The sequence below is a fragment of the Plenodomus lingam genome (assembly GCF_022343315.1).
Source record: "Plenodomus lingam strain CAN1 chromosome Unknown contig_30, whole genome shotgun sequence".
Taxonomy (NCBI): domain Eukaryota; kingdom Fungi; phylum Ascomycota; class Dothideomycetes; order Pleosporales; family Leptosphaeriaceae; genus Plenodomus; species Plenodomus lingam.
In genome coordinates, this window is record NW_027093945.1 from 152,062 (window position 1) to 161,960 (window position 9,899).

Below are 9,899 nucleotides of genomic sequence, written 5' to 3' on the forward strand. Positions count from 1 at the left end.
GTAGTTTTAAGCCTATTTTAAGCCTATTTTACCCTTTATTAACTACCTAAATTAGTGTAATCTTTAGCTATAACCTAAAATTATACAAGGTAGCTATATTTACTAGTGCTTGCCCTGGGCTAGGCGTGCTCTAGGCGCTATTTCTTCCTATTACAACACTTGCCTTTATAGTTATAGCGTATATTAAGCCTATACTAACTACCTTGCTCCTACTTAAAGTAGTTATACGCTACTCTATAGGTCCTACCCTACTTATTAATAGCCTCTATTACTTTATTAAAGCTAAGGTAGATAGCCTTAGGTAATAGGGGATAGTTGCGCTTAATCCTTATTAGGTCCTAGAGGTTAGTAAGATTATAGTCTCCTTTACTAACCTTACCCTATATATCCCTATAATCCTAGTAGCAAGGGTAGTAATTATAACGTTAATAGCTACAAGGCGCACGTAGAATATTAGGAGTATTAGATAGAATAACTAGCTTAGAATCTAACCTAGAATCTAATATTCCTTCCTACTTAGTCTCCTTATTTTTATCCCTATCCTCTAGGGGTTATATAGCTACCTGTTGCAGGAGGGATAACAACTAGATCACGGAGCATCTTGATCCGATTAATCCCGATCAATATCCCTAATCAATACCCCTGTATGACCCACTATCTAATCAACTGCCAGCTTACTGCCAAGTGCCTAACAGAAACAGGAGCTCTAGTAAGGAAGGTTTACTAATTATACACCTTCTAGTAAGGGTAGCTAAAGCTCTATTTATATGAGTCCGATCGTAGTAGACATAATCTAATAATCCATCTCCCAAATTATTCCTAACCTTAGTGATCCAAATTTCCACACTACCTAATTAGGCTTATTAATATTAGAGTTATTACCTAACTTAGAGCTCTACTTAATAAAAACTTTAGTGTCGCGTGTAATACCACTAGTATAGGGCTCTATAATAACCTTATATAAAGCCTTAGAGAATACCTAAGAGTTATCTAAGTTAGTTAGTAATATAAATTAAGTAAGTAACATTTCTATAAGAGAAAAAGTATAATAATTAGTTGTGTTTTAATAGATTTTTGTTAATACAGGATATTAGGTTATAGCTATTACCTAGTTACTATAGGTAAAAACTCTGCAACACCACGTAACTAGGTATAGATAACCTAATATCCACTAATACTATACACTAATACTATTAATACTGGTCGCGGGCCATCTAGCGGCATCCCCTGCAGTACTAATTTACTAGCTGCAGGATGTTAACTAATTTAGGTAAGGTAAGGCTTATGACCAGGACACTTTTCTTATTGCGACCCGGACGAATAACACTTGCCCCCCTCTACTATAACAAGGCTAGGGTAATAGCTAGCGCTTACTAGATGCCTAGGGTAGACTTGAACAAGGTTCATGGGTTGGCACTAGGGTCTAGCACTATTATCTGTTGAGATATATATATTATACTATGCGAGATTTACTTAGCTTAAGTATTCTTGTGCGCACCTTTTGGACCATAGCCAATTGGTACAGGCAGGGAGATGACGTAGTATTTATTACGTGGGCATGGCGCCTAACCTATTACATCTACCTCTAGATATAAAAGTAGCCTTCTACTTATAGATAGATAGATAAGTTCTTCTTATAAGAACTATAGGTGTAGGAATTATATTCTTTTCTATACAGACGCGCACTCCTATATGCCTTTAAGTCGTATTGGATATCTTTTAGATGCCCCTACCTACCTGGGTTGTTACAGTAAACGGTAACAGTAATAAGCAAAGCGGGCTGTATATCGGTCCTGGTGTCGGCCTTATATCGGTACGGCACTTGTTCGCCAGTTATCACTGTGGTACATGGGTTCTTCATTTGACCCGTCTTATGCCTCGCACGAGGGTACTTTATTCATAGTCGTCATGTCGGTGCTTACGCCAGTATAATTTGATGAAGCTTTGGAGAGGCTCGTGTTCAGAGTAGTCAATTTATTTCACTATATAAATACAGGTCTGCTGTCCACCTTGAAGCCTCTATACAGCCGCTAATCTACACACACAGCTGGCAGCGGTACATTCTTGTCCAAATTCACGATGCATCTCTCCATCGTCCTCGCCCTTAGCGCCATCAGCAGTTTCGCAACAGCCGACATGGGCTACGCCTTCCTTGAGACAAATTGTCAGGGCAACGCCGCTATCTTCAAAGATCTCGACCACCAAACGTGCGCTCTGTCAATCACTGGACCAGCTGCCAACGTCACCGACGCGATCAACAAAGGCCTGACCACGGTGAAATCATTCATGCTGGAGGTTCAAGAAACCGGGTCGAAACAGATTCTCGCTTGGGGTCCACACAAAATCGAAACCGATCCCGTACCACTTCAGTGCGGGGCCCTTATTGCTAGCAAGCGAGTGAAACGCCGCAAGACGTGCGTGAATGTTACTGCAACTGGATATAGCTGGGTTGAGAAGGGTAATGGCATTCCTAAGAGGTCGAACGACTATGCTTGCACATCATCGACAAAGCATGATGCCGTATTCATCGGCAACAAATATTACGCCCTGCCCAAAAACAACAAAGCGGACGCCCAGAAGCTACAGAGCCTGCTTTTCGATTCCAACGCTAACGTCGAAAAGCCGCTTGCCCAGTACGAATTCGTTCCCTCTTTCTGAAGAGATGAATTGTGGGTATTCAAGGCACGAATCGCGTCTCTAGATGAACCATAACAAACTTAATTTGACAAGAATAGAAATCTGAATTTACAAAGAAGCAACCTAGTCTTATCACTCTCTTACGACAGAGCACACATAGCACTAGTCCTGTGAATGAAAATCACCTGTTACCCATCTTCACGGGATATCACGCATTTCTCACTTCTGATCATTCACAGGCTGAATACAATAGTTCGTACTTGAATTTGCATTTCATCTAATCTCTGAGATAGGGAATTTGCAACATTATGAACATCCCTTTGAGCCATCTGTTTGCCCTCGGCCGCGTATACCACCGTCACGGACGGGAACACGCCAGACGCGATATCAAATCAGGGTGCCAGATTGGACTCATGCAGGCACTACCTAGCGCTTACCGTAACTGGTATGAAAAATGATCACCATTGCGGATATTACCAGGACTAGAAAACACAGGATGCACTTTAGAGCCTATGAGAAGACGCATATATCCACATTATGATCAAAAGGGGAATTAGCATTCTGTCGATTAGGCAACAGCCATTGCAGGAACTAATTATCAAAATAAGATAATGGAGCATTGTTACAGAATTGCCAAAGAATGCCCTGTAATCCCATGACCTAAGGCACGAGGGAGCATGGTGTACACGTGTTTTAGGGCAGCGATGATGTAAGAGCGGAATGAAGGACAGAAACAATGCAAAATCGGAATCCATCTTCCATCCAATGGTATAAGGTTTCAATAGAACAAGTTTAGCGGGCGTGTATACATTCCTCAATATACTCCAAGCGTTGCCGTGCGACACTACGATTTGTATAGACCTTGAACTATAAATCAATTCTAAGTGCTATGATTACTTGATTAACCCTCTACTGATGTAAAATTCAATCTCTAACCAGGTTCCCATCATGCATATCTTTTCTACCATTCACGTTCTAGCTTGCAGCATGACCGCGATCCTTGGCCAGTCAACTCCTGTCCCACAATCCATGTGGCCGATATATGCAAACGAGACTCAGTTTCGCCAAACAGTACTGACATGGACCAATGCCTACCGTGCTCGACACAACACACCATACTTGACATGGGACAATACACTCGCCACCTACGCGCAGAACTGGACAAATCAATGCATATGGGCTCATAGTGTATGTCTACCAAACTGTGACACAGGGCGTCGCTGATACGCCTAGAATCCAACTGCAAGCGGTCAATACGGTGAGAATCTCGCAACAAATGTACAAACCCCGGCGGCGGCAGTTCAATACTGGGCCGATGAAGCAGCACTGTACGACTATCAGGCTGGCATCTTCAGGTATAGTGATAGCGCAGATTGATTTGGGTCCAGTACTGACGAGTTTTAGTCCACAAACTGGTCATTTTACCCAACTCGTATGGAATGCCTCACAGATTGTGGGCTGCTCACGCACGTACTGCGGTGCCACGCCTGATGCTCCTGGAAGGGCGTACGGGTGGTTCATGGCCTGCGAGTATTGGCCTCGAGGGAACATTCGCGGGCGCTTTCTCACCAATGTATTTCTGCCTTCTTAAGAGGTTGGGCCTGTTGATAGCAGATGTAGACTGAAAGGCCACCATGACCCATCCTATGCTTTCGTGGGTACGTTACTCGCTTACCTCACTAGGAACGCAACAAGACACGATTCCCTTGAGATCCGGACCCGAATCTAGAGATTATATTGATGCATCCGAGAGATTGTATGACCAAGTTTGCACTCAATTTTACCCAAACCTACCAGATACCAACTGAGATTCAAAAGGATGCCTCAACATGTACAAAAGATCTCCCTGACTTCTCGAAGCCTTTTACGCTTTGCTGCACTGGAAACTAAACCCTCTAAGCCACACGGGATTAGCCTTAGTATTGTCACCATCTAAGTCCACAAAGTTCTTCGCACGCCCATCAAGCTCAATAACGCATCCTTGCACATTAACATTGACGAGTTTGCATTTTGTTGAATCCGTAAACTCCGTGAGCTGTGCAGAAGTACCAATTATATTTCCTGCGCTGTCGATGGCGCTGCCGCGGAAGAGATCGACAATGTTGCGGGGGATACTGTCAGCCGGAACTGTAGCGGCGGCGTTGGCGCCGGTTTGGTCGTTGTAGATGCGGATGGTGATTTGAGGGAAGGAACTGGGGACAGCAGTGACGCCAGTGGTCAGGGCCAGGATGGCGGATGCAAGGCGGGTTTGAATTGCATCGTGGTGTTTTGAATAGTGATGTTTGGAGATCGATTAGGACTTATCAGACATGTCAACAATCAAGTCAGCTTGATATCAATCAAGCTGGCTTGTCAAGCTGTATACTTAAGCAAGCCAAGCTAAGGTTTAGTAATAAACAATTAATCAAGCTGCGTAAAATTAGCTTAATTAATGAGCTTAATAAGCTTAATTAGTAACGTGAGGCTACTAGGTTTATAGTAGTAGCAAGGCTATAATACCTTTCTAGTGTTAAGAGTTAGGTAATATAAAAAAAACCTATAATAACGCTATATATATATATATATATAAAGGGCTTAAAATAAAACTACTACTACTATAATTTAAACACTATTAAAAAATACCTAGTAACGTTAACCTCTATAAAGAGAAGCTTATAACTATCCTAATAGCACCTATCTATTAGGATACTTACAAGCTTCTCTCTATAAAGGTTAAAGTTACTAGGGGCCTAGTATATACCTATACTACGCTAGCTAGGCGTAGTATAGTTAATTATACGGGTAATATTACTATATATATAGAGTAGTTAATTATATTATTACAATTTTAGGTATAATAAAGGTAGATATAGGATATAACTTTAAAGATATGTAATTTTAACTATTTAAATATATAACTATATTATACTATTTTTAATTATCTAGTACTATATAAAGAGTAAATAGACTACTCTAACTCTATTACTACTATAAAATTTATAAAATAACTATATTATTATAGTTCCTTTTACACGTTATAATACTAGGAGCTAAGCTATATATTTTAGCATATTTAGGTAACTATCTTATATTATTACTATTTACCTCTACTATACTAACTTTTTAGCCTTATAATCTACGCTTTACACACTTCTATACCTCTATTAGCCTTCTATATTAGCTTCTACTCTTATTACGCTATCATTACTTCTAGTATACTACTAAAATAATATATTAGAGATACTATTAATATCTTAATAAAGCGCCCTAAAGTTACGCCTAGTAGTACCTATAGCTAGGCTATACCTATTAAAAGCCCTCTATTATTACCTTATCTACTACCTTATAAAGCCCTAGTTAAAGCATCTTAGGTACTAAATTTTAAAGCGTGACTGCGCGAGTTATAGCTAGAGGAATCTATTAACCTACCTACTAAGGGTAGTAAGGAGGTAATAGTAGTAACTAATAAGCCTACCTATATAGCTCTAGATAAGCACCTAGAGGATTACTTTAATAGCCTTAATTAGAATTATCTATATTAGTTTATAAAGCCTCTATTATTGTGTAAAGGGCTTGGGCTTATGCCTAAGCCTGGGTCTAACACAAGACAGACCAAGTCTAACACTACTACTAAGCGAACACACTAGACACCTATAAAAAGGCGTGGAGGGCTTACCTCTCCTTTAAGATACTAAATACTATTATTAACGCTTATTGTATTCTCCCTTAAGGCTAGTCTATAATATTTTAGTATCTTCTTCTAAATATACTATAATAGTAATAAGAGATAGACGCGCTGGATATTTAGAATAACTAGGTGTAACCTAATATAGTAGAAAGGCTAATATAATAGGTCTATAGATTAATAGAATAATAGGCTTAAGACTCTGCTATAATAGCTATACTACGTTAATAGAATAAGGAAATACGCAATTAGATTCTATCCTAACCCTTCTCTAAGCCTGCTAGGTTTAATAACATGCTGCCTCTGCCCTCTCCTACCTTATATTGTAAACCCTTCCTAGTTAGCTTACTATATAATAGCACTAAGGCAAACTTCTCCTCCTAGTAAATAACTATAGAGTTTAAACTACGTGCAGACAAGGTCTTTATTAGGGATAAGGAGGCAAGGTTTATATATATTTAGTCCTAGTTATTGCCTATAGTCTAGCGCGCTATAGCACTATACTTTAAGGATAGTGCACGTAAACGTTAGGATATAAGTAGGTTTCTTAACTACCTAGCGTTCTATTATAGCAACTATTATAGGTAGGAGCGCGCCTAAGTTATATTAGAACACTTATATTAGGGCTAAAATTAGCCTTTTATAGAGTTCTTTATAAACTTTATATAGCTTCTTATATAGTTAGGAGGTTTATACTAGGATAATAAATAGAAGCTTTTATAACTTTAGCGATCTCTTAACAGCTATATGTACTTAGTTTCCCTTAATAGGGGAGTCTCTAGGATAAACTATAATATAGCTATAGAGGAATATAAGATAATTATAGTAGATATTAGAATAGCCTCCCTAGAACTAGGCTTTCTTTAGGCTAGTAAGTCTAAGGAACCCTAGTAGAAGTCTAACTTAGTTTAGGATAGCAACACAAATATAGTAGAAGTAGTAGCCTTATTAAGTGCACCTACTAAACTACTAATATTACGTCCTAACTAGATCCTACAGGACCTTTTTAATACACGAAAACTAGCAAAGGTCTACACCTAGTGTAGATAGGGCGGTTATTTTATGCGTGCATGCCCTAATACCCTATTACTATAACTAGTAGGTGTTAAGATAGTTATAGTATTAGCAAGCGGCCCTAATTTAGGAAACTAGCTGCCCCTAACTTTAGGCTAAGTTAGGGGTATAAGGAGGATACTATAATAGAGGAATTATTAATAGTAGAGGCTATTAAGTGTCCCCTAGATATTAAGGCTAGGCTAAATAATCCTCCTTTCTTTATTCCCCTCCTCCTAGGTAGAGTAGAGAACGTGTAAGCAATAGTTAATTTAGGGTGCTAGTGTTTTAGTGTAGTTAAGGAAAAGTTAGCAAGATAGATTAGTAGGACCTTTATTAATATTCCCCTATAACCCTTATAATATACCTAGGGAATTACTAAGGGTACAAGAATTGTATAGTTAGTAGTATTAGACTATAATTTAGATAGTTAGTAGTCTTAGCTTTTGGCTTATATAGTACCTAGTCTCTCCTATTAACTAATACTAGGTAGACTATAGCTATGTAGAGAGGGCGTTATTATAGATATTCTATAAGGCGAATTAATAATTAGGAAGGCAGGAAATATAGTAGTATAATAGAGCAGGAGACGCCTATATCCTACCTATATCTCTACTATCTTAGGTTTAGTTATAGTAGGGTTGCTAAATTAAGGATCCTAATAGGAAGATATATAGGTATAAATTTTTGTAATAAATATACTAGATATTTTATAGGTAATATATAACTTGCGCCTAATAAAATTTCTAGGAAGTATTAATAAGGGAGGTCCTAATAATATACACACTATTTATATTACTAGTAACACAGTTCCCTATAAACCTAAGTATAAAACTAGAAAGATAAAGTTGCTACTAGAACTATAAGAGTTTAAGGACCTGTTTAACAAAGAGTTAGCAAGTAGTTTGCTACCTTATTAAGGCAGTATAGATTACTATGTTTAGTTAACAACTCTCCTAGATAGAACCTAGCCTAACCCCCTATAGGGTCCCCTGTACCCTATATCGCGTGACTAATTACTAGAACTAAGAATATAACTTACTAGATTAATAGACAAGGGCTAGATCTAAGCAAGCTCTTCTATAGCTAGAGCTCTAGTGTTACTAGTAAAGAAGCTATTAGGTGGTTAGCGCCTTTATGTGGATTACTAGATGCTTAATAGCATAATAATATTAGACTAATACCTACTACTACTTATTAAGGAAACTTTACGTATACTATCTAGCGTAAGTTAGTTTACAAAAGTAGATATTTATGCTGCCTTTTATAAAGTTAGAATAGTAGAAGGTTATAAGTCCTAAATAGCTTTCTGCACCTAGTTTAGGTTATATAAATAGTTAGTATATCTATTTAGTCTTAGTAGTGCGCTATCTACTTTCTAATAATATATTAATACTACGCTTGCAGAGTTACTTAGATTATATGCAATAGCCTACCTTAATAATATCCTAATTTATTTAGGAGGAGACTAGTTTAACTATATAGAAAAAGTAAAGTGTATACTTATACTATTAAAAGAAGCAGGACTATACCTAGACTTAGAGAAATATGCTTTTAGTGTTAAGGAGGTACGCTACCTAGGCTATATTATTAAGGCAGGCAAATCACTTAGACCTAACCCTAAAAAGCTTAGGGCAGTATAGGAATAGGAATCCCCTAGGAATATAAGAGAGGTAAGGAGTTTTCTAGGTTTTGCTAACTTCTACTATAATTTTATTATAAGGTTTTCTAAAGTAGCAGCACCTTTAAACTAACTAACTAGGAAGAACACCCTATTCTAATAGGGTGAGGAAGAACAAAGTGCATTTAATGCGCTAAAAAAGGCGTTTATGTTAGGACTAGTATTAATATAATAGGACCTAGCTAAAGAAACATTATTAGAAGCAGACTATTTAGGATGTGCTCTTAGGGGTTGCTTATTGCAAAAGGTTAGGGGCGTCTAGCGCCTAGTTACTTACTACTCTGCAGCACTAACGCTAGAGAGACAAAACTACACTATACACAATAAGGAATTGCTTACTATTATTAAGTGTCTTAAAAGTTAGTTAGTAGAGTTACAGAGCGTTTATAAGCTATTTATAATATTTACAGACTATAAAAACTTAGAGTACTTTACTAGCCTTTAAAGCTTAAGCAAGTAATAGTGCTACTAGGCAGAGGAACTTTTAAAATATTAGTACATCCTATAGTACAGGCCTAGCTGTCTTGCAGGACAACCTAATACCTTAAGTAGATAACCACAAGATTTAAACTCCTCTAAAGCAACACTGCAGTTAGTAATGCGCCCTAAATTAATTTAGGTTGCAGTGTTAGTATACCGTGGTAAGAGACGTATAGGAGAAAAACAAGGCCTAGCCTAAAAGGTTAGGCAGATTAAATAGTATAAAGGCATGAAGGATCAGAGGAGAGGAAAAACGACTTAGGGGGGGGGGACTTTACTTAACTTAACAATATCATCTTTTTACTTATATTCCCGCATTAAACCATATCCTCCACTATAGCACCACTACTATTAAACCTTGCCCCTCTCACTTCTCCTCGTTTA

The 9,899-nt window shown here is 37.9% G+C and overlaps 3 protein-coding genes across 3 annotated transcripts; 2 read left to right on the plus strand and 1 right to left on the minus strand.

Moving 5' to 3' along the window:
* Positions 1 to 2,079: 2,079 nt before the first annotated feature.
* IAQ61_008347 (uncharacterized protein) lies at positions 2,080 to 2,658 on the plus strand (the record flags this gene model as incomplete). The annotated part of the gene is made up of 1 exon (XM_003838336.2): positions 2,080 to 2,658. The coding sequence occupies one exon, from the start codon at positions 2,080 to 2,082 to the stop codon at positions 2,656 to 2,658; it is 579 nt and encodes a 192-aa protein (XP_003838384.2).
* Positions 2,659 to 3,624: 966 nt separating this feature from the next.
* Positions 3,625 to 4,228, plus strand: IAQ61_008348 (uncharacterized protein; the record flags this gene model as incomplete). Its single annotated transcript, XM_066097966.1, has 3 exons — positions 3,625 to 3,825; positions 3,871 to 3,992; positions 4,042 to 4,228. The coding sequence occupies 3 exons, from the start codon at positions 3,625 to 3,627 to the stop codon at positions 4,226 to 4,228; spliced, it is 510 nt and encodes a 169-aa protein (XP_065952011.1).
* A 273-nt stretch (positions 4,229 to 4,501) lies between these two features.
* IAQ61_008349 (uncharacterized protein) lies at positions 4,502 to 4,948 on the minus strand (the record flags this gene model as incomplete). Its single annotated transcript, XM_066097967.1, has 2 exons — positions 4,502 to 4,829; positions 4,938 to 4,948. 2 exons carry the CDS (start codon positions 4,946 to 4,948, stop codon positions 4,502 to 4,504), a joined length of 339 nt encoding a protein of 112 aa, XP_065952012.1.
* Positions 4,949 to 9,899: the final 4,951 nt, after the last annotated feature.